Source organism: Dendropsophus ebraccatus, chromosome 4, assembly GCF_027789765.1.
Source record: "Dendropsophus ebraccatus isolate aDenEbr1 chromosome 4, aDenEbr1.pat, whole genome shotgun sequence".
NCBI classification, from domain to species: Eukaryota; Metazoa; Chordata; class Amphibia; order Anura; family Hylidae; genus Dendropsophus; species Dendropsophus ebraccatus.
Window position 1 is genome coordinate 7135737 of NC_091457.1, and position 26601 is coordinate 7162337.

General features: G+C 43.8%; 1 protein-coding gene across 16 annotated transcripts in view; it reads left to right on the forward strand.

Annotated features, from left to right (window-relative positions):
* Window positions 1-26601, forward strand: part of MICAL2 (microtubule associated monooxygenase, calponin and LIM domain containing 2) — a 168218-nt gene that overhangs the window by 72756 nt on the left and 68861 nt on the right. For 8 of the 16 annotated variants that reach the window (XR_011362519.1, XM_069965047.1, XM_069965056.1 and 5 more), the window contains exons 14-25: window positions 1148-1260; window positions 4761-4832; window positions 6837-6986; window positions 7690-7818; window positions 10874-10975; window positions 14381-14503; window positions 15899-16036; window positions 19496-19567; window positions 23565-23666; window positions 24078-24158; window positions 24948-25134; window positions 25609-25697. Coding sequence is in view for 15 of the 16 variants with exons in the window: in XM_069965047.1 (XP_069821148.1) it covers window positions 1148-1260; window positions 4761-4832; window positions 6837-6986; window positions 7690-7818; window positions 10874-10975; window positions 14381-14503; window positions 15899-16036; window positions 19496-19567; window positions 23565-23666; window positions 24078-24158; window positions 24948-25134; window positions 25609-25697 (1358 nt within the window). In the remaining variant the exon portion in view is untranslated. Of the gene's footprint in view, window positions 1-1147; window positions 1261-4760; window positions 4833-6836; window positions 6987-7689; window positions 7819-9469; window positions 9512-10873; window positions 10976-14380; window positions 14504-15898; window positions 16037-19495; window positions 19568-23564; window positions 23667-24077; window positions 24159-24947; window positions 25135-25608; window positions 25698-26601 lie in introns of those variants that run through there. The other 8 variants (XM_069965051.1, XM_069965052.1, XM_069965054.1 and 5 more) reach the window with 8 other exon arrangements.

The window sequence follows — 26601 nt, forward strand, 5'->3', positions numbered from 1 at the left end:
AATCAGAGACACAGCTGATAACGGTGACTCATTACTACTTGTTAATGTGCAGCAGGTAATACAATGAATCTTGAGATACACTTGATACAGTTCCAATAAATACTCGAACATAGAACCACCAGATCGGTGGGATAAGTGCTGGGTAGGATGTAGTAGAGTTGATAAGGTTGTACTGAGGTAGTAGAGAGGAGATTGCCGTGAGAGTCTCAACCCAAGTAGTAATGTGCTCTGGTGGGAGGTTGGAGTGTATAGAAGAATACTTGTAGAAGAAGTAGAAGACAAACTGTGCCCATGTATTGACTTTCCTATAGTCTTCACACCACCTGAGGCCCACTAGCTTTGGCTAAACCGTACTAATGGGTGACACAGGCCCAAGACCTTGTTACCTGGGATGAGCAGATTGCTGAGGGTTTCCTGCTGACACTTGCGTTGCAAGATGGAGTTCATAGACTTTCCAGTAACTTTGCTCTACCTGGATCAGCTCCTAGCTCTTTGGCTCTTTATTGGATACTGTCCTGCACTTTGGTTACTCCTAGTCCTCGGCGTGGGCTGCGGTGATCTGTTGGCTAGTCCTCTCTTAAAGGGTTTAGCACTGCATCACACAGCGTACAGGTGCTTCAGGAAAGAAGTTTGTAAGTGTGCACTCTCCTGCGTCCTACCCATGCTGGGTACTGACTAAGACTAATGCTTTCTGTAGAGGGGACCTGGCAGAAGGCCAGGGCCCAGGTAGAACCAGGGTGCTTTCTCCACTGAAGCTAAGCTAAGGCTCCTCCCTCACCCAAGGGACTAACTTCCTAACCAGCGTATAGGGTGCGCTGTGGTTGGGTGGAAAGAGTGCAACAAAAGAGGAGAATGGGAATAGTTGATACGACAAAAGAAAGCAGAATCTGGTACACATAAATACAATTACTCTTTGAGACACTTCAGCTGTTCGGCTTCCACACTTCAGTTATACAATACAGCGACATCTAATACTGTAGTTGCAATAAGACCACAAAAGTACAGACTTTTACAAAGGGTGTGAATAATAGTAACACTCCTAGTGGGACACCACACATCCTATCATTGTCCATATACACCAGTAATTCACCACCCTGCCTCTAGGGGGCAGTATATGCATCTCAGCTTTACCCTCTTCTCATTTCAGATTCTTTCTCCAAAGACAACGGGAAGAACGGAGACGCCTATTCCTCCAAACCATCCAGTCTGCTCAGTAACAATTACCTCAACCTAACCCTACCCAGAAAGAGAGTGCCAAAGGTGAGAGCCGAAACACACACTGTCCCCGAGTATAAGAACGAATGCAGCTCTGGAGCATAATGCAGCATGTAACTCAGGATCAGTAATGTATGTACACAATGACCCCACCAGCAGAATAGTGAGTGCAGCTCTGGGGTATAATACATGATGTAACTCAGGATCAGTTCAGGATCAGTAATGTAATCTATGTACACAGTGACCTCACCAGCAGAATAGTGAGTGCAGCTCTGGGGTATAATACAGGATGTCAGGGGTGCAGCTAGTATTCATGGGGCCCCCTAGGCACGACACAAAGCACTGCATATGTGTATATATATATATATATATATATATATATATATATATATATATATATATATATATATATATATATATATAGGCTTGGCCATATAAATAAAATCTATTGTGGCCAGAGGCAGAATCCAGCCTGCAGCTATAAAAGTGACTGGCAGAGACGAGAGCCAATCCACTGTATTTACCTATAAGGGTTAAATACATAGGTGCAGGAGCAGACTCTTGTGTAAGTGACTCAAAGTTTACTCATATGCTGCAACACAAAATAGGGTTATAAAGCAGAAGACAAGGAGATCTGTGCTTCACTGCTCCACCCGCCCTCTGCAGGAACTCCTGAGAACAGAGGTTATCATAGCAGTGAAGCAGAGATCTCCCTGTCTTCTGCTTTTTAACCCTTTTTTGTGTTGCAGCATGTGAGTAAACTTTGAGTTACTTACACACTGCAGTACATAAGGGTTTAAGCAGAAGGACACAGGACAGCTCTTATCTTCCCTGTCCTCCCCCGGGGCCCCCCCTGTGGCAGGGTCCCATAGCAGCTGCCTGTCCTGCCTCTATGGAAGCTACGCCACTGCAGGATCTAACTCGGGATCAGTACAGGATAATACCACCTATACTGCATGGAAACCATATCAATTCTTATATAAGATGTGAGGGCTGAACGGCAGGCACAGCTACTAGTATCAGGACTGTTTGGCTATGTATGTATGTGTATATATACGCTTATTGCACCTTAACCTGTGTATAATAATACTGCACTGGTTTCTGTGTGATAGATGTATATACCTGTACCCTGCCTGGTATATATCTCCCTGCATTATGAGACCTTGTCAGTCACCTGTACTCTAGATAGATAGATGGTACTGGGATTTGCACTTTGTTATAACGGGTCAGTGTACATTATAGAGCTGTATATGTGATATCTCAGTATATTAGAGAGCTGTATATGTGATATCTCAGTATATTAGAGAGCTGTATATGTGATATCTCAGTATATTAGAGAGCTGTATATGTGATATCTCAGTATATTAGAGAGCTGTATATGTGATATCTCAGTATATTAGAGAGATGTATATGTGATATCTCAGTATATTAGAGAGCTGTATATGTGATATCTCAGTATATTAGAGAGCTGTATATGTGATATCTCAGTATATTAGAGAGCTGTATATGTGATATCTCAGTATATTAGAGAGCTGTATATGTGATATCTCAGTATATTAGAGAGCTGTATATGTGATATCTCAGTATATTAGAGAGCTGTATATGTGATATCTCAGTATATTAGAGAGCTGTATATGTGATATCTCAGTATATTAGAGAGCTGTATATGTGATATCTCAGTATATTCTGCTGCCTGTTTGTTTTACCTCCATAAACCATACAGTTCCTGTCCTTTCTCATTATCACTGTATTGTATACTTTATATACTGAAATAAAGATTGGTATTTTATTATAAATATGTGTGTTATGGCCTATATATCTGGAGTGTATATCAGTACAGGATTAGTAATGTAATATATGTACAGAGTGAGTGCAGCTCTGGAGTATAATGCAGCCTGTCACTCAGCGCAGTGCTGTGACTCCCCGGTAGCCGGGATCTGTATGTTATAGGAGGGAGATGACTGTGGTATCATCCTCAGCCTCTTAATAAGGTGCAGCTGCTGTATGTTCCTCCGGAGCTGATGATACATGGGGATTGATGAGGTTATAATGGACGCTGCAGGATTAGAGGACGTCTCTGTTTCTCGCTTTGGTGTCTCCTCCGCTTCTCCTCGTCGGGGGATCAGACGTTGTGGTCAGCGTTGCGGCTCTTCTCTCATACTATGGGAGGAGATGACTCCGGGCCCCTAATTTTGTTGTCACCCCAAATATCCATAGAAACAAAACACTGTAATCTGGGTGACCCGGGCGATGATGTCATCAGATTCCCCTCAGGAACGCCGGCGTCTTTACCTCCTGAAGTTAATTATTCTCGCCGCGGTCTGAGACGTCTACGTTCTGTCGTTTTTTTATACTTCAATCCTATAAAATAACCAGATCTGTGATTTATTACCCATCATACCCCCCCCCCCCCATATTATACTGGAGGGGATCAGTCACTAAACACTTATCTCATGTATAAAGCCTACGCTGTGCGACCAGCAAATCCTTCCCTCACCCCAACATGTGTTACCCTAATGCGGGACATATGTACAGTGCCGCCGATGGGGGATGAGGGGGGCTTGTCACTATGTCAGTGGAGCGCACGTCACACTCTGCTCATTCCGTGTAGTATATAGGGATAGTATCAAGGGGATTGGTATAGGGGAATCGACCGATAGTCCTTACATTGTGCCTAGACATGCCGCCATTCAGTTTTCTCCACAGTCTTATAGCTATAGCCCTCCAACATTGACCCCAAACTACAACTCCCAGCATGCTCAGAGAGCCTATGGGTTTCTCAACTTGTGCCTCTCCTATTGTTAATAAACTACAACTCCCAGCATGCCCAGTCATCCTTTAGTTTCCCTAACTTGTGACTCTTCAACTGTTGTAAAACTACAACACCCATCATGCCCAGACAAATGGAAGAAGTGGGGTATTCTCTCCAGTCTGACACAGTGCTCTCTGCTGCCACCTCTGTCCATGTCAGGAACTGTCCAGAGCAGCAGCAAATCCCCATAGAAAACCTCTCCTGCTCTGGACAGTTCCTGACATGGACAGAGGTGGCAGCAGAGAGCACTGTGTCAGACTGGATAGAATACACCACTTCCTGCAGGACATACAGCAGCTGATAAGTACTGGAAGACTGGAGATTTTTACCTAGAAGTAAATTACAAATCTATATAACTTTCTGACACCAGTTGATTTGCAAGAAGAAATAATCACTAGAGTACCCCTTTAAGAGAAGAGGTTGACTTTGGCATGACAGGAGTTGTTGTTTAGCAGCATGTGGAGAACCAAAGATTGGAGGAAATTGCTTAAAAGGATGCAGCTGTCAGGACTTGCTGGGACTTGTAGTTTTGCAAGAGTTGGAGAGTCACACATGGGCTTATACACTGCATACAGCTTGTTCCCTTCAGGATACTTGTTGGGTAAGAACCAATATGGCCGCCTTTCCAGCTGCCTGACTCTGTCTCCTGCGCAGTTTGTTACAGTGTATCAGTACAGGTAAAGTTTATCAGCCAGGAGTCACGTTAATTATCAGTTTTTTTAACTTTATTCAGGGAGAAAATAAATCTGAAGAGAACGACCTGAACAAGAGGAGGAGGAGGACGGCCATGCTGCTCTTTGATGAGGTCGGTGCTGATTACTTACTGGAATCATTATTAGTGGAGTCCAGATACATCACTGCGCGTGGTGACATCAGAGCGGCCATAATAACTGAGATTTTATATTATAGGAAGAAGAACTATGTTCAGTCTGACAGGTCTAGATTATATATATATATATATATATATATATATATATATATATATATATATATATATATATATATATATATATATATATATATTATATATATATATATATATATATATATATATATATATATATATATATAGTCTCCTGCTAAAAATAGTCGGGCGTCCCCCTGTTAAAAATTTCCAGGAGTCCAGCAATCTCAGACCTATATACAATCCACGTCATAATATAAACATATAACACATAGCAAGAAACCTCATGTTATCTGCAAGAGATACGGAGGAAGAAAACCAGACCCGAGATACCGATAACGTCTGGGGCGACCATGTGACTGAGGCCACTGAACTTTACACAGTATTTAGACCTCAGACCTGACCTTTTTTTTTTTTGGACCATCAGGTACATAACATTATTATAATACTGCTCCTATATACAGGAATGTAACTACTATAATACTGCTCCTATATACAGGAATATAACTACTATAATACTGCTCCTATATACAGGAATATAACTACTATAATACTGCTCCTATATACAGGAATATAACTACTATAATACTGCTCCTATATACAGGAATATAACTACTATAATACTGCTCCTATATACAGGAATATAACTACTATAATACTGCCTCCTATATACAGGAATATAACTACTATAATACTGCTCCTATATATAAGAATATAACTACTATAATACTGCTCCTATATACAGGAATATAACTACTATAATACTGCTCCTATATACAGGAATATAACTACTATAATACTGCTCCTATATACAGGAATATAACTACTATAATACTGCTCCTATATACAGGGATATAACTACTATAATACTGCTCCTATATACAGGAATATAACTACTATAATACTGCTCCTATATACAGGAATATAACTACTATAATACTGCTCCTATATACAGGAATATAACTACTATAATACTGCCTCCTATATACAGGAATATAACTACTATAATACTGCTCCTATATATAAGAATATAACTACTATAATACTGCTCCTATATACAGGAATATAACTACTATAATACTGATCCTATATACAGAGATATACTACTATAATACTGCTCCTATATACAGGAATATAACTACTATAATACTGCCCCCTATATACAGGGATATAACTACTATAATACTGCTTCTATATACAGGGATATAACTACTATAATACTGCTCCTATATACAGGAATATAACTACTATAATACTGCTCCTATATACAAGAATATAACTACTATAATACTGCTCCTATCTACAGGAATATAACTACTATAATACTGCTCCTATATACAGGAATATACTACTATAATACTGCTCCTATATACAGGAATATACTACTATAATACTGCTCCTATATACAGGAATATAACTACTATAATACTGCTCCTATATACAAGAATATAACTACTATAATACTGCTCCCTATATACAGGAATATAACTACTATAATACTGCTCCTATATACAGGAATATAACTACTATAATACTGATCCTATATACAGAGATATAACTACTATAATACTGCTCCTATATACAGGAATATAACTACTATAATATTGCTCCTATATACAGGAATATAACTACTATAATACTGCTCCTATATACAGGAATATAACTATAATACTGCTCCTATATACAGGAATATACTATAATACTGCCCCCTATAGAGAAGATTAGGCAGTTACATCCTTGGTGATCACTGAGCTGTCCCAGTCTTTGGCAGGGTTAGTGGCAGGCATCCCTGGAATGTGGCCGTTGCCGGTCAGCGCCCTCCGTCTCGGTATTTCTGGGGTGATTGACCAGGTAGAAGGTTTAGCAGACGCCAATAAGTCGGGTTTCTCGATCTTTATGTTGCAGCCGGTGAGTCTGTCGAGTGAAAGCATCAACTCTGGCACGGAGTGCAGCGACACCAAGGAGGTGATCAATCAGAACAAAGTCAAGTCCATGACTACACAGTTACTGGCCAAGTTCGAGGAGAACGCGCCAAATTCATCATTACGGAGACAGGTAAATTGTGGCGGGTATAATAAGCCGATTATTTCACACCCGGTAAATGTTACTGACATATATCTGCTGTTCATCATCCTGCTATAAAGGGCTCCCGCAGCCTATGGTACGGCTCATGCAGCGCCACTCTTGTCCTCAGGTTGTGTCCGGTATTACAATTCAGCTCCATTCACTTCAGTGGCACTGAGCTGCAATACCGCACTCACTGAGGACATGAGTAACGTAGATGTGTAACATAATCACCACTTAAAGGGATTTCCTTTTCCCATTTGTTTTTTCATCACTTTTGTTCTTAGAGAGTGACTGCTGAAGGGCGCCGCTTCTCTATAGATAGCCGGCGGTAATACTCTTCCTGGTGGGGGTGACATCTCGGTGATCGGCGCTCGATTACATAGCCTTCACCAGGTGGCAGTCGATTCCTGCTGCCGGCTGTCAGTTGCACTTCTCCTGTTTTACAGGGAGATGTGCAGCTGACAGCCGATGATTCAGAAAAGCTGCATCTATGATATACTGCATGGTTACTGCAGGGTGTGAACAGGGTTTTGTTTCTCATCCTCATCTTGATGTCTCTAATCTCCATGTATAACCTGATCCCTCAGTGCCCCCCTCCCCCGCTCCTCTGACTCCTCCGCTAATCTCTCCATCTCTTCTCTGCTGTCATTTCTTTATCATTCATCCATTTGGCTGGGAAATAAAATAAAAGGCTTCCCCCCCTCCTCCTGACACCTCGGCAGCAGAGCTTACACCCTGTGACCCGCCTCCTGTTAACCCTCGCTTTGCTAAACCTCCGGACCCACCCCCTTGCGTTACTCAGACCGATCCCAGAAAGCAGGTATGATGCTGAGCACAGTGTGAGTGGGTGGAGTTTCTGACTTTTAGAGGGGGGTGGGGGGCCGGCAAACCCTTTACCCCTATCCTGCTCCTATACTACAACTCCTAACAGGCTGACAAGGGAATTACAGCTGTGGCAGAACGAACAGATAACTTTATCAAAAATTTTAGTCTTCATCAGATCTTATTGATGGTCTGTCTCCAGAGCTGCAATCATAGTTCTGCTTTAGTTTATCAGATTTCAGGGTCAGACTTGGCTTCTCATTGTTTTAACAACCTGTGACCCCCCCACCTATTTTAGAAGGACATTGATGGGAGTTGTAGTTGGCAGTCAGGGCATGATGGCAGTGTTGGCGGTCAGGGCATGATGGGAGTTGTAGTTTGCAGTCAGGGCATGATGGCAGTTTTGGCGGTCAGGGCATAATGGGAGTTGTAGTTGGCGGACAGGTCATAATGGGGGTTTTAGTTGGCGGTCAGGGCAGGATGGAAGTTGTAGTTGTGGGTCATTGCATGATGGGAGTTGTAGTTGGCGGTCAGGTCATAACGGGGGTTGTAGTTGTGGGTCAGTGCATGATGGGAGTTGTAGTTGGCGGTCAGGGCATGATGGGAGTTGTAGTTGTGGGTCAGGGCATGATGGGAGTTGTAGTTGTGGGTCAGGGCATGATGGGAGTTGCCGCTGGAGGTCAGGGCATGATGGGAGTTGTAGTTGTGGGTCAGGGCATGATGGGAGTTGTAGTTGTGGGTCAGGGCGTGATGGGAGTTGTAGTTGTGTGTCATTGCATGATGGGAGTTGTAGTTGTGGGTCATTGCATGATGGAAATTGTTGGCAGTCAGGGCATGATGGGAGTTGTAGCTGTGGGTCAGGGCATGATGGGAGTTGTAGTTGTGGGTCATTACATGATGGGAGTTGTTGGTAGTCAGGGCATGATGGCAGTTGTAGTTGGCGGTCAGGGCATGATGGGAGTTGTAGTTGTGGGTCATTGCATGATGGGAGTTGATGGTAGTCAGGGCATGATGGGAGTTGTACTTGGCGGTCAGGTTATAATGGGGGTTGTAGCTGTGGGTCATTGCATGATAGGTGTTTTAGTTGGCGTTCATTGCATGATGGGAGTTGTAGTTTTGCGGCGCACATTGAGGCCCATGTTATCTGAGCAGCCATAGAGGTCTGGACTGTGGTGAGCAGCTTTGTATGTGACTGGAGCAGATACGATGTAACTATATAAGATAGAATATAACATAGTTACTGGACATCCCATCTATTTAGGCTGGAGTGCCCCTTTAAGTTGCAGTACACATTTCTGACATACTTTAAGTTCTCTAGACCGCTGCTTACTGCGCCATCATATATAGATCGTCTCCTGTCAATAACCATTAGATGACTAGAAACTTTAGCACCCTCAGACGGCTTTGATCAGTTCATCCTGGCAGATTGTAGAGGGTTACATTGGCTGAATTAGACAATTGCTATGGGCTTGCACCTACCCTGTATGGCAGAGGTGTCCATTCCAGTAGACATAAGCATGCGCCCTCTGACAACTTGGACAGTGACCAGTGCTAGAGCTCCGCTGACCTTCACCATGACAGTAAGCCAGTGTCTGAGTGTGATGCATGAGATCCGGTGAAGACCGAGGAACCCTTCTTTTCATTTGCAGTCTTTCCCAGTTTCAGGCAGTAGCTAGATCCCAGCATATTGCCAGGTACCTGACGCAGCCCACCTTGCCTGCCACTGCTACTGTAACCAGAGAGACAATCAGGCCTCCATCATCTACTGTAACCAGAGAGACAATCAGGCCTCCATCATCTACTGTAACCAGAGAGACAATCAGGCCTTCATCATCTACTGTAACCAAAGAGACAACCAGGCCTTCATCAGCTACTGTAACCAGAGAGACAATCAGGCCTCCATCATCTACTGTAACCAGAGAGACAATCAGGCCTTCATCGTCTACTGTAACCAGAGAGACAATCAGGCCTTCATCATCTACTGTAACCAGAGAGACTGCCAGGCCTTCATCAGCTACTGTAACCAGAGAGACTGCCAGGCCTTCCTCAGATACTCTAACCAGAGAGACTGCCAGGCCTTCCTCAGATACTCTAACCAGAGAGACTGCCAGGCCTTCCTCAGATACTCTAACCAGAGAGACTGCCTGCTTATCCCCAGCCTGGTCATCCTCAGCTACTGTAACCAGAGAGACAGCCTGGTCATCCTCAGCTACTGTAACCAGAGAGCCACATTCTAGAGAAGAGACTGGTAGCCCTTCCAGTCCTGCAGAAAGTGAAGACTCTCTTTCCTCTTCCTACGCTTCTGTTGTTGCTTTGACTGGAATCTTAGAGCGTCTGCAGCACATTGAAGAGAGGGCTCAGCAGGTGACCCCGCCTCCCATACATACATATATATATATATATATATATACCAGCATGAGTGTCCGTGTAGCATGCAATAACACTGCCACGTATCATCTGCCATGTGTTATACCTCACTACTTACCCTACATTACTCCCCAAGAGCGTTCATACATAGAGGCAGCTCCAGGGGGGCGGGGCTAAGCTTCCTACTTACTCATGGGTGGAGTCAAGACACGATGACATCAGCAAAGTGTGGAGGAGGAACCAACCAACTGGGCATAGAAAGGAGGGATGAAATGTATTAGGGAGGGCCCATTTTCTGCCCCTCTCTTCTATGTATGGATCCCCCCCCACCAATACTCCCCCACTAACAAAATCACCTAATAATATAGGAAATAGAAAATAAAGGACAACAGTCTGACCGTGATAGCCACAGTAAAGAAGGGAATAATATCATGTATGGTTAATGCAGCAAAGTTGCATGCAGGTGCAGCAATCAATGTCCTCTCTGCACGTGACACCTGTCTGTCTATGCTCCAGCACTGCACTCGTATGCAAATCAGCACATGGCAGCAGCCAATCAGATGCTTCCATTCTCAGCGATCACCTGATTGGCCGCCGCACGCCGTCCTGTCGTCTTGTCTCCTCTGTATTCTCCTTCTTACTATTTTTACGTTTTTCCCTCTTTTTCCTCTTTCCGTATCTGGCAGAAAAGGGCGCAGGCTTTAGCGATAAGAGATTTCCATAAAAAGAATATTAGAGAGAAAGCCGCCCACTTGGCCTCCATGTTCGGATCTTCGTATTTACCCGAGGTGAATCTTCTGGAGTGTTTTACTGTGATGTTTTCTACTCACCGCCCGATCCCTGCAGCCGGATGTGTGACCCGTACTAACCCCCGATCCCTGCAGCCGGATGTGTGACCCGTACTAACCCCCGATCCCTGCAGCCGGATGTCTGACCCGTACTAACCCCCGATCCCTGCAGCCGGATGTGTGACCCGTACTAACCCCCGATCCCTGCAGCCGGATGTCTGACCCGTACTAACCCCCGATCCCTGCAGCCGGATGTCTGACCCGTACTAACCCCCGATCCCTGCAGCCGGATGTGTGACCCGTACTAACCCCCGATCCCTGCAGCCGGATGTGTGACCCGTACTAACCCCCGATCCCTGCAGCCGGATGTGTGACCTGTACTAACCCCCGATCCCTGCAGCCGGATGTGTGACCCGTACTAACCCCCGATCCCTGCAGCCGGATGTGTGACCCGTACTAACCCCCGAGCCCGGCAGCCGGATGTGTGACCCGTACTAACCCCCGATCCCTGCAGCCGGATGTGTGACCCGTACTAACCCCTGATCCCTGCAGCCGGATGTGTGACCCGTACTAACCCCCGATCCCTGCAGCCGGATGTGTGACCCATACTAACCCCCGATCCCTGCAGCCGGATGTGTGACCCGTACTAACCCCCGATCCCTGCAGCCGGATGTGTGACCCGTACTAACCCCCGATCCCTGCAGCCGGATGTGTGACCCGTACTAACCCCCGATCCCTGCAGCCGGATGTGTGACCCGTACTAACCCCCGATCCCTGCAGCCGGATGTCTGACCCGTACTAACCCCCGATCCCTGCAGCCGGATGTCTGACCCGTACTAACCCCCGATCCCTGCAGCCGGATGTGTGACCCGTACTAACCCCCGATCCCTGCAGCCGGATGTGTGACCCGTACTAACCCCCCATCCTGAGTGTCCGACCATTGGATGAAGTGTCAGACTGGGGTAGCTGGGGCAGAGGAGGTGATCCTGGGGGCCCACAGAGGAAGAACCAGTGAGAAATAACATGTCAGTCAGTGTTCCTGCAGGTTCTGCGCTGGGGGCCCACCGGAGGATTCACCAGTCCTCCGGTGGGAGAGTATGACACTGATTGGACTCCACTGTGTATATAGCTGCTGTCCGTGCTGGATATTATATATATAGTAATAGGACCCCACTGTGTATATAGCTGCTGTCCGTGCTGGATATTATATATGTATATAGCTGCTGTCCGTGCTGAATATTATATATAGTAATAGGACCCCACTGTGTATATAGCTGCTGTCCGTGCTGGATATTATATATAGTAATAGGACCCCACTGTGTATATAGCTGCTGTCCGTGCTGGATATTATATATTATAATATTACTCCACTATGTATATAGCTGCTGTCCGTGCTGAATATTATATATAGTAATAGGACCCCACTGTGTATATAGCTGCTGTCCGTGCTGGATATTATATATAGTAATAGGACCCCACTGTGTATATAGCTGCTGTCCGTGCTGGATATTATATATAGTAATAGGACCCCACTATGTATATAGCTGCTGTCCGTGCTGGATATTATATATATAGTAATAGGACCCCACTGTGTATATAGCTGCTGTCTGTGCTGAATATTATATATAGTAATAGGACTCCACTGTGTATATAGCTGCTGTCCGTGCTGGATATTATATATATAGTAATAGGACTCCACTATGTATATAGCTGCTGTCCGTGCTGGATATTATATATAGTAATAGGACCCCACTATGTATATAGCTGCTGTCCGTGCTGGATATTATATATATATAGTAATAGGACCCCACTGTGTATATAGCTGCTGTCCGTGCTGGATATTATATATAGTAATAGGACCCCACTGTGTATATAGCTGCTGTCCGTGCTGGATATTATATATAGTAATAGGACCCCACTGTGTATATAGCTGCTGTCCGTGCTGGATATTATATATGTATATAGCTGCTGTCCGTGCTGAATATTATATATAGTAATAGGACCCCACTGTGTATATAGCTGCTGTCCGTGCTGGATATTATATATAGTAATAGGACCCCACTGTGTATATAGCTGCTGTCCGTGCTGGATATTATATATTATAATATTACTCCACTATGTATATAGCTGCTGTCCGTGCTGAATATTATATATAGTAATAGGACCCCACTGTGTATATAGCTGCTGTCCGTGCTGGATATTATATATAGTAATAGGACCCCACTGTGTATATAGCTGCTGTCCGTGCTGGATATTATATATAGTAATAGGACCCCACTATGTATATAGCTGCTGTCCGTGCTGGATATTATATATATAGTAATAGGACCCCACTGTGTATATAGCTGCTGTCTGTGCTGAATATTATATATAGTAATAGGACTCCACTGTGTATATAGCTGCTGTCCGTGCTGGATATTATATATAGTAATAGGACTCCACTGTGTATATAGCTGCAATATGAATAGGACGTAACCCACAGAACCATCAGGATCGGCGCTGATCATCCTATAGATGAGACCCCCGCTCACACTTCCTCCCTCGCCATCTTGCCGGCAGAGGATAGTCTCTGCACGGAGGACGCCATGCTACAGTACACATACAGTATATACATTAGATGGCAGTAATTGTCTGGCCGGAGTATGGCGCCCTCTGTTTCCATCATCTGCCGCTGCAGTGATCAGAGGATCTGTAATGTAAACCCTTATGGGGCGTATTGTTTATATATATCTGGGTGTTGAGTAACATGGTGCACGGAGGCCTCCGGCTTACACGGCATCTAGTGTAGCTGTATAGCCATATATCCATCCTATGGTAGAACTCTGTATATCCGGATCTGGGAAAGCTGGGTGACAGTCAGGATGGAGCCATCACGTGGTGTCACCTGGTTTAGCTGGACTCCATGTTGTGTATCTGCCAATCAGGAGCTCGGTACAGCTGGGTGACAGTCAGTATGGAGCCATCACGTGGTGTCACCTGGTTTAGCTAGACTCCATGTTGTGTATCTGCCGTTCAGGAGCTCGGTACAGCTGGGTGACGGCCGCTGTGGTTTAGCTGGACTCCATGTTGTGTATCTGCCAATCAGGAGCTCGGTACAGCTGGGTGACAGTCAGTATGGAGCCATCACGTGGTGTCACCTGGTTTAGCTGGACTCCATGTTGTGTATCTGCCGTTCAGGAGCTCGGTACAGCTGGGTGACGGCCGCTGTGGTTTAGCTGGACTCCATGTTGTGTATCTGCCAATCAGGAGCTCGGTACAGCTGGGTGACAGTCAGTATGGAGCCATCACGTGGTGTCACCTGGTTTAGCTGGACTCCATGTTGTTTATCTGCCGTTCAGGAGCTCGGTACAGCTGGGTGACGGCCGCTGTACTCTCATACTGTTCTGTAATCCTCTCTCTGTACAGAATAAGCCTCTCACCCATTTCCCATCTAAACTTCCTTCATATGAATCCCAAGTTTCGGATTCATCTTCTCCTTCATCTCCATCCATCTCTGACTCCGCCCACTGCGATTTTCCATCCGAGAAGGTAACGCAGCACATTCATCTACTAACCCCACGTGTGTGTGCAGTGATCATTACACAGATCTGATTGACTGCCAGGCAGAACTAACAGAGGGAAGAGTCTATGGGTGACAGGAAGAGCAGCTAGTATGGATGACAGTGACAGCATCAGACAGCTACCTGTACCAGAGACTGAGCCTCCAGGAGGAAGAGACTGCACACAGTGACTGCACAGAAGGAAGAGACTGCACAGGAGGAGGAAGAGACTGCACACAGTGACTGCACAGAAGGGGGAAGAGACTGCACACAGTGACTGCACAGGAGGAGGAAGAGACTGCACACAGTGACTGCACAGAAGGAAGAGACTGCACACAGTGACTGCACAGGAGGAGGAAGAGACTGCACACAGTGACTGCACAGGAGGAAGAGACTGCACAGGAGGAGGAAGAGACTGCACACAGTGACTGCACAGGAGGAGGAAGAGACTGCACACAGTGACTGCACAGGAGGAGGAAGAGACTGCACACAGTGACTGCACAGAAGGGGGAAGAGACTGCACACAGTGACTGCACAGAAGGGGGAAGAGACTGCACACAGTGACTGCACAGGAGGAGGAAGAGACTGCACACAGTGACTGCACAGAAGGAAGAGACTGCACACAGTGACTGCACAGGAGGAGGAAGAGACTGCACACAGTGACTGCACAGGAGGAAGAGACTGCACAGGAGGAGGAAGAGACTGCACACAGTGACTGCACAGGAGGAGGAAGAGACTGCACACAGTGACTGCACAGGAGGAGGAAGAGACTGCACACAGTGACTGCACAGAAGGGGGAAGAGACTGCACACAGTGACTGCACAGAAGGGGGAAGAGACTGCACACAGTGACTGCATAGGAGGGGGAAGAGACTGCACACAGTGACTGCATAGGAGGGGGAAGAGACTGCACACAGTGACTGTATAGAAGGAAGAGACTGCACAGGGGAAAGAGACTGCACAGGAGGAAGAGACTGCATATAGTGACTGCACAGGAGGAGGAAGAGACTGCTCACAGTGACTGCACAGGAGGAAGAGACTGCACACAGTGACTGTATAGAAGGAAGAGACTGCACACAGTGACTGCACAGGAGGAGGAAGAGACTGCACAGAGTGACTGCACAGGAGGAAGAGACTGCACAAGAGGAGGAAGAGACTGCACAGAGTGACTGCACAGGAGGGGGAAGAGACTGCACACAGAGACTGCACAGGAGGAAGAGACTGCACACAGTGACTGCACAGGAGGAAGAGACTGCACACAGTGACTGCACAGGAAGAAGAGACTGCACACAGTGACTGCACAGGAAGAAGAGACAGCACACCCTCATTCCCCTCCAGTCGTGGCTGATATAGAATATACATATAGCTTTCTGTTCTTTCCTCAGATCTCAGCTCCTCCATCTCTCGGCTTATCTCATATTCCTTCTAAAATTCCTTCTCATGATCCTTCATTTTCTGACCCATCTCCATCCTCTCCATCACCTGCTACTGACTTCTCCCCCAGGAGTCTTCAGCCTAACAAGGTACCGGAGCCAAAATCTGCTGTGTCCTGGGATGCAGATACATTGTGCACCGTATATAGATATATAGAAGCGTGTCCTGGGATGCAGATACATTGTGCACCGTATATAGATATATAGAAGCGTGTCCTGGGATGCAGATACATTGTGCACCGTATATAGATATATAGCAGCATGTCCTGGGATGCAGATACATTGTGCACCGTATATAGATATATAGCAGGGTGTCCTGGGATGCAGATACATTGTGCACCGTATATAGATATATAGCAGCATGTCCTGGGATGCAGATACATTGTGCACCGTATATAGATATATAGCAGGGTGTCCAGGGATGCTGATACATTGTGCACCGTATATAGATATATAGCAGCATGTCCTGGGATGGTGATACATTGTGCACCGTATATAGATATATAGCAGCAGGTCCTGGGATGCAGATACATTGTGCACCGTATATAGATATATAGCAGCAGGTCCTGGGATGGTGATACATTGTGCACCGTATATAGATATATAGCAGCATGTCCTGGGATGGTGATACATTGTGCGCCGTATATAGATATATAGCAGCATGTCCTGGGATGCAGATACATTGTGCACCGTATATAGATATATAGCAGCGTGTCCTGGGATGCAGATACATTGTGCACCGTATATAGATATATAGCAGCAGGTCCTGGGATGGTGATACATTGTGCACCGTATATAGATATATAGCAGCAGGTCCTGGGATGGTGATACATTGTGCACCGTATATAGATATATAGCAGCATGTCCTGGGATGCTGATACATTGTGCACCGTATATAGATATATAGCAGCAGGTCCTGAGATGCTGATACATTGGGCACCGTATATAGATATATAGCAGCAGGTCCTTAGATGCTGATACATTGGGCACCGTATATACTGTAGATGCACAGCAGGATGTCCTGGGATGCTGATACATTGTGCACCGTATATAGATATATAGCAGCAGGTCCTTAGATGCTGATACATTGTGCACCATATATAGATATATAGCAGTGCGTCCTGGGATGCTGATACATTGTGCACCGTATATAGATATATAGCAGCGCGTCCTGGGATGCTGATACATTGTGCACCGTATATAGATGCACAGCAGCATGTCCTGGGATGCTGATACATTGTGCACCGTATATAGATATATAGCAGCATGTCCTGGTATGCTGATACATTGTGCACCGTATATAGATATATAGCAGCATGTCCTGGGATGCTGATACATTGTGCACCGTATATAGATATATAGCAGCATGTCCTGGGATGCTGATACATTGTGCACCGTATATAGATATATAGCAGCATGTCCTGGGATGGTGATACATTGTGCACCGTATATAGATATATAGCAGCGTGTCCTGGGATGCTGATACATTGTGCACCGTATATAGATATATAGCAGCATGTCCTGGCATGCTGATACATTGTGAACCGTATATAGATATATAGCAGCATGTCCTGGGATGCTGATACATTGTGCACCGTATATAGATATATAGCAGCATGTCCTGGGATGCTGATACATTGTGCACCGTATATAGATGCACAGCAGCATGTCCTGGGATGCTGATACATTGTGCACCGTATATAGATATATAGCAGCATGTCCTGGGATGCTGATACATTGTGCACCGTATATAGATATATAGCAGCATGTCCTGGGATGCTGATACATTGTGCACCGCATATAGATATATAGCAGGGTGTCCTGGGATGGTGATACATTGTGCACCGTATATAGATATATAACAGCGTGTCCTGGGATGGTGATACATTGTGCACCGTATATAGATATATAGCAGCAGGTCCTGAGATGCTGATACATTGTACACCGTATATAGATATATAGCAGGGTGTCCAGGGATGCTGATACATTGTGCACCGTATATAGATATATAGCAGCATGTCCTGGGATGGTGATACATTGTGCACCGTATATAGATATATAGCAGCGTGTCCTGGGATGCTGATACATTGTGCACCGTATATAGATATATAGCAGCGTGTGCTGGGATGGTGATACATTGTGCACCGTATATAGATATATAGCAGCGTGTCCTGGGATGCTGATACATTGTGCACCGTATATAGATATATAGCAGCATGTCCTGGCATGCTGATACATTGTGCACCGTATATAGATATATAGCAGCATGTCCTGGGATGCTGATACATTGTGCACCGTATATAGATATATAGCAGCAGGTCCTGAGATGCTGATACATTGGGCACCGTATATAGATATATAGCAGCAGGTCCTTAGATGCTGATACATTGTGCACCGTATATAGATATATAGCAGCATGTCCTGGGATGCTGATACATTGTGCACCGTATATAGATATATAGCAGCGCGTCCTGGGATGCTGATACATTGGGCACCGTATATAGATGCACAGCAGCATGTCCTGGGATGCTGATACATTGTGCACCGTATATAGATATATAGCAGCATGTCCTGGGATGGTGATACATTGTGCACCGTATATAGATATATAGCAGCATGTCCTGGGATGCAGATACATTGTGCACCGTATATAGATATATAGCAGGGTGTCCTCGGATGGTGATACATTGTGCACCGTATATAGATATATAACAGCGTGTCCTGGGATGGTGATACATTGTGCACCATATATAGATATATAGCAGCAGGTCCTGAGATGCTGATACATTGTGCACCGTATATAGATATATAGCAGGGTGTCCAGGGATGCTGATACATTGTACACCGTATATAGATATATAGCAGCAGGTCCTGGGATGCTGATACATTGGGCACCGTATATAGATATATAGCAGCATGTCCTGGCATGCTGATACATTGTGCACCGTATATAGATATATAGCAGGGTGTCCTGGGATGGTGATACATTGTGCACCGTATATAGATATATAGCAGCATGTCTTGGGATGGTGATACATTGTGCACCGTATATAGATATATAGCAGCATGTCCTGGGATGCTGATACATTGTGCACCGTATATAGATATATAGCAGCATGTCCTGGGATGGTGATACATGTTGCACCGTATATAGATGCACAGCAGCCTGTGTTCTGCCGGTGCCCTGTGCTGTAATCCAGAATACATAGACAGCAGTATAAATGGGGGCACAGCGGCAGCTCCTCGCACCGTATTACTCGGCTGAGTGAGTAGAATATAAACAGTTCATGTCTTGTAGAAGTATCAGGAAGCCTTGTCCTAATATTTATCCTCAGCCTCTTATTCTACAAAGATGAGTGTGAGGAGACGGAGCTCAGGATGAGCTCTGCACTATCCTTATTACACAGCGCCTGCTTCTACCGCCACCGACCTCCTGGGTGCACATCTCCCTGATAGCCGCCGATAATTCCTCCTATACAGTTATATACGGTGTATATACATCTGTCCTATCAGCCCTCATTCACCTTCTTACTTCTCCATTACTGTCAGATAATAGAGCAAAGAGCGAGCAATGGCCAACCCAGGAAAAGGCACAGGTTATGTTTTCCAGATCCAGGACAGGTTTGTGCCAGTATAAGAGTGTGTATACCGCATGATGATATGGTATATACTAATACAATCTACTAACATATTGCTGTGTGTAGATAAACTAACCAGAACTGAAAGCTCACAGTGCCTCCTATGTACAAGGCTATAACTACCATAATACTGCCCCTATATACAGGAATATAACTACTATAATACTGCTCCTATATACAGGAATATAACTACTATAATACTGCTCCTATATACAGGAATATAACTACTATAATACTGCTCCTATATACAGGGATATAACTACTATAATACTGCTCCTATATACAGGAATATAACTACTATAATACTGCTCCTATATACAGGAATATAACTACTATAATACTGCTCCTATATACAGGAATATAACTACTATAATACTGCTCCTATATACAAGAAAATAACTACTATAATACTGCTCTCTATATACAGGAATATAACTACTATAATACTGCCCCTATATACAGGAATATAACTACCATAATACTGCCCCTATATACAGGAATATAACTACTATAATACTCACCCCTATATACAGGAATATAACTACTATTATACTGCTCCTATATACAAGAATATAACTACTATAATACTGCCCCTATATACAGGAATATAACTACTATAATACTGCTCCTATATACAGGAATATAACTACTATAATACTGCCCCTATATACAGGAATATAACTACTATAATATTGATCCTATATACAAGAATATAACTACTATAATACTGCTCCTATATACAGGAATATAACTACTATAATACTGCCCCTATATACAGGAATATAACTACTATAATATTGATCCTATATACAAGAATATAACTACTATAATACTGCTCCTATATACAGGAATATAACTACTATAATACTGCTCCTATATACAGGGATATAACTACTATAATACTGCTCCTATATACAAGAATATAACTACTATAATACTGCTCCTATATACAGAAATATAACTACTATAATACTGCTCCTATATACAGGAATATAACTACTATAATACTGCCCCCTATATACAGGAATATAACTACTAAAATGCGGTTCAGGGAAGAAACAGAGCGCTGCACCTCACACCTATGGCTGATACTAGTGCCGCTAGGCTAAATAAAAAACACATCAGAATTTTGTGTATGAATTGTGTGGACTTAGTGTAGGGACCCATGTGTATCAGATACCGGCACGAGGTACATGGGGCAGTATGGCTTGATCAATTCATACACAAAATTCTGATGTGTTTTTTATTTAGCCTAGCGGCACTAGTATCAGCCATAGGTGTGAGGTGCAGCACTCTGTTTCTTCCCTGAACCGCATTTTAGTAGTTATATTCCTGTATATAGGCTGCAGTATTATAGTAGTTATATTCCTGTATATAGGAGCAGTATTATAGTAGTTATATTCCTGTATATAGGAGCAGTATTATAGTAGTTATATCCCTGTATATAGGCTGCAGTATTATAGTAGTTATATTCCTGTATATAGGAGCAGTATTATAGTAGTTATATTCCTGTATATAGGAGCAGTATTATAGTAGTTATATCCCTGTATATAGGGGGCAGTATTATAGTAGTTTAGTTAGTAGTAGTTTATTTAGCCTAGCGGCACTAGTATCAGCCATAGGTGTGAGGTGCAGCACTCTGTTTCTTCCCTGAACCGCATTTTGTTTCTCTCTTTTCTCCGTGTTTTGCACTCCTCCTGGTGAGACCCACATGACCGCAATTAGCAGGAGACACCTGAGTGCACATGGTTTTAATCCCTCCTGTCTTTTCCCATTCTGTTTGCTGCAGCTATGGTGAGTGCAATACCTTATCCAGACTTGTGCTGCTTGGGGGCGACCTTCTCCGCCGGCGGTGCTGGCCGGGTTCTGGTGTGGTGTTTTTGGGTCTGGTCCTGTGGCATGGGGGTCGCAGGGCCGTCCCATGGCCCCCGTTCCCTGACTGCACGCCTGCGGGGTTGGTGGCCACTGACTGGCACGGTGTGGACTTAGTGTAGGGACCCATGTGTATCAGATACCGGCACGAGGTACATGGGGCAGTATGGCTTGATCAATTCATACACAAAATTCTGATGTGTTTTTTATTTAGCCAAGCGGCACTAGTATCAGCCATAGGTGTGAGGTGCAGCACTCCGTTTCTTCCCATAACTACTATAATACTGCCCCTATATACAAGAATATAACTACTATAATACTGCTCCTATATACCGGAATATAACTACTATAATACTGCTCCTATATACAGGAATATAACTACTATAATACTGCCCCCTATATACAGGAATATAACTACTATAATACTGCTCCTATATACAGGAATATAACTACTATAATACTGCTCCTATATACAGGAATATAACTACTATAATACTGCTCCTATATACAGGAATATAACTACTATAATACTTCCCCTTATGTTTTAGTGTATCGTTCTCCAGTACAGCTGTAGCTTCCTCTCCTCTTATTATACGGATACCCTGTGTCACTGATCTCATCGCTGTGTCTGTGTCGCCCTTTATTCTCACGTTTATATAGTGATATCTCGCTGTGTAACCAGGAAGCTTTCTCTTCCGGCAATAGACGGATTAGCGTCCTGTATTCAGACATTAAATTCAGGCGGGCGAGCACATTGTGTTCCCTGGTGACCCCCCCCCCCTCCGCCGCTGCTGACAGGTTGCATTCTCCAGTTCAGCTTACCCTTCCCATACGTCTCAATTCTGGTCTTGTCTATGGGGCAGGGGTTAAGTATTGGGTAAAACAGGTATGTTTGGTTTTCCTTCTATTAGAGACACATGACGTAATTCTTCCCCCCACCCCACCCCCCCTTTGCATTGAACCCCTGGCCGCCTGCCTGATCATCCAGCCAGAAGGGCTGATAGCTTTGCCTCTGCTTTTATTGGCCGATACTACAATAAGACTTAGTCTCTCTGTCTGTTATTGTTAAACTATTGACTCTGTTAGTTCTGAACACTAGTGTGAAGAGGACGGGAGCTACTGCGGGGTCTGTGGCCACTTATAGGGTCCATATAATCACAGTGTGAACATGATCTATGGTCTCACCCCAACTATATGGACTAGACGATTATAAGGCCTGTCTGCAGACCCCATTGCGGTCCCTAACATCAGAAGTAATGGGCTTGTCCGTTTTAAACCAATCCTTCTCCTATGGTTTATTGGGGCAGATTGAAGTGATCAGGGGGTTCCCCAATTTAGAAACCCCTCTATTACCCCAAGTAGATAGCAGGACTTGATTTGGCTTTGGCCTATGCAGCACTGTATGCATCCCGCATAGGGCCCCAGAAATGTAGCCTGCAGCCTTAGGGACCCAATAAACGTCCAGATTCCACTTATTACACCTAATCCTGTTACAGAGGGTCCTGGGTGCGACTAGAATATCTGCCCCCCTATGAGGTGCACCACAGGTCCCAGCAGAACCCCCTAAGGTTGTACTGTTTGTCTCCAGGGCCCAGCTGTTCTCTAAGATTCTCGGCTTCCACTTACATGAAGCGTCGGCCCAGAAATTCCTGAGATGGTTTTCAAAGAATTTTCATAGTTCTCGAGCGACGGTGAAATCTGAAGTTTGTTCCCACGGGCAAATTCCCCAGAGAAAAGCGCCGCGATAGTTTGTATAACAACTCCGAACTTGTCTGAGATAATAGCGAGCTGCTGCGCGGCCCCCGAATCTTACATAACTGCAATGACTAATGCATGACACCGCCGAGAAAGTCATATACTGGTTAAAGTTGTCTGACGGCGCCAATGTATATTTGTAGATATATTTCAGGTCAGGTAACGCCGGTGCTGTAGTAGAGGAGAACTATCTGCAAAACTGTATAGATTTGTGATGCAGGAGAAGCTGAATTATAAAGGCGCCATCATACAACTTTACCCAGAACAGTTATGTGCTGTGTGCAGTGACTGGCGGTGCGGTGGTCTTCTTATCTGTCCTCCTCTTCTCTCTCTCTTCTCTCTCTCTCGGATAGATGACTGTAGGCAATGTGTCCAGCAGGGTAGGCGCCGTAGCTGAAGTCCTCGTCAATCTTTACATGAGCGATCATAAGTGTAAAGCCAGGTCTGCCGAGCTGGTAAGCCGCTATACGCCACCTGTGGGGGTATACAGGGAGGGGCAGCTAAATAGGAAATACCCCCTGGGGGGGATTTCAGGGCTAATTTTTGGAACAGTAAATTTTCGGCTTTGGAAGCGACCCCGAGCAATGTTTGGGGATGACATCTTACTTTATGGCAGATGTAAAACCCCCTAAAGCGGTGACGCCCCTATGCCACCCATTATACTCTGACACCACCATCAGCCAGCGGAGGGCAGCAGAGAGCACAGCTGCCGGGGAGCGCACAGGAGTCTAGAATCATGTGTGCAGCTCTTGATGTGAGTAGAGTATAATACAGTGTAGTATAGCGCCCCCTATCTTCAGACCAGACACATTGTATCTCCTCCTGGGGGTCAGCAGATGAATAACGTTACTTTGTATCACACTCAGAGTTCTCTGGAGATAACAATGACCGAACTCATAGACCAGAACTCCTCTCCTCCTCCTTCTACTGTCTCTTCTCTCCACAAGGTAAAGAAATCTTACACTCTATCTATCTATCTATCTATCTATCTATCTATCTATCTATCTATCTATCTCCTATCTATCTATCTATCTCCTATCTATCATCTATCTATCTATCTATCTATCTATCTATCTATCTCCTATCTATCTATCTATCTATCTATCTATCTATCTATCTATCTCCTATCTATCTCCTATCTATCTATCTATCTATCTATCTCCTATCTATCTATCTATCTATCTATCTATCTATCTATCTATCTATCTATCTCCTATCTATCTCCTATCTATCTATCTATCTATCTATCTCCTATCTATCTATCTATCTATCTATCTCCTATCTATCTATCTATCTATCTATCTATCTATCTATCTATCTATCTATCTCCTATCTATCTCCTATCTATCTATCTATCTATCTATCTATCTATCTATCTATCTATCTCCTATCTATCTATCTATCTATCTATCTCCTATCTATCTATCTCCTATCTATCTATCTATCTATCTATCTATCTATCTATCTCCTATCTATCTCCTATCTCCTATCTATCTATCTATCTCCTATCTATCTCCTATCTATCTATCTATCTATCTCCTATCTATCTCCTATCTATCTCCTATCTATCATCTATCTATCTATCTATCTATCTCCTATTTCATTCTGACAGTTTTTCCGCAGTGATTTCTCCGCCATGACACTTCCATCTTCCCGTTGCCCGGACCGGCCGCCTCTGTACGCTCACATTTCCCATTCGTCAGCTTACTGATCTGACTTCCTCTGTTCTTTTTCAGGGCTCTTTACGGAAGGAGTTCCCCCCTAATATCGGAGGCAGCGACACCTGTTACTTCTGTAAGAAGCGCGTTTACGTGGTGGAGCGGCTGAGCGCCGAGGGACACTTCTTCCATAGAGAATGCTTCAAGTGTTCGTTCTGCTCCTCCATCCTCCGTCTGGGGAATCACGTCTTCAATGTGGAGGAAGGTGAGAACCCTTCCCTAAGATTTATCAGTCACTCCTAGACTGGATGTAATTGTGACAAAACCTCAGCTGTGAACAGTAATAGGATGTAAACAGGAATGTTCCTATTCACTGACAGCAAGCAGAGGCCACACACTGTATATTGGCACAGTATACTGGATATGTGGCCAGTAATCAGGATCTTAACAAGTTTAGGAGCCATCAGTTTTTGATAGATACTTTGAAGGTGAAAACTAGTTAATGTTCCTCAGGGGAGGGGCATAACAGGGGGTGTGTTCACTGATGTATGTCCCGCCCCCAAGGTACAAAGCATTATACAATGTATCATTTCTGCCTAGTTATTTGTATCGGAATACACAGAAAACAATTACATAATAATTCTGAATGAATGAATGAATGAAGGAAAGTATATAAAAAATAGATGTATATTGTGTCAGCAGTGCAAGAAAACAATATAATCCCATTCCTTTTTTTTAGGTAAATTTTACTGCCAGCCGCACTTCATGCACTCCGGAACGTTCTCAAGCAGCAACCAACGCAAACGCCGGACAGATTCAAAACCTCAGGTGAGAATGAATGTGGGTCTTATGTCGTAGCAGCTAAAACCATAGAAGGGAAATCAATGAAAAATGAATTGATGAAGAATGAAGGAATGAATTGATAGATGAATGAATAGGGGATTAAACAAACATGAATGAATGATTTAGGGAATGAACACATGAAGGGTATAATTTCCTGGCAAATGAATGATAAATGGTAAATGAATGAGAAGATAAATTAGTGAATGGTCGTTAATATAATGTTTTGAGGAATTAATACATGAATTAATAAATCGAATGATTTAAATAATTTAAGTAATAAAACAGAATGCTGAATGAATAGGCGAGTAAGCAGACAAGTGAATAATTAGATTCAGTACAATAAATGATTTAGAGAACTGAATGAAAAAAATAGAAAAGGTTAATGAGTAATGGGTGAATTAACAAATGAATGAATAAATAATGGAGTAAATTAATAAATGATTGGGTTAGCAAAATGAATCCTATGGATGAATGAAAAAATGATTGATATGAACAGGAGAATGAATGAATATTGGATAAGTGAATTTAAAAAAACAAAAGTTGATTGACTGCGTGGGTAAATGAATTATCAAATGAATGATGAAATGGACATACATACAGTATGAATGAATAATGAATAAATAAGTGAACGTTTGAATAAATAAATTAATGAGCATCAATGACTTTGTGAGTGAGTGAATGAAAAAATGAATTAAATTAATGATTAAATGGACATGCAAATGAATGAACTAAATGATGAAATGGACATAAATATGAATGAAGAATGAATGAATGAATAAGTGAAAGTGGGAATTAGTGAATTCATGAAGATAGATGGATGTGTGGGTGGTTGAATGAATGAATCAACAAATGAATTAAAGTGGATTAAGTGATTAAGCGGACATGCAAA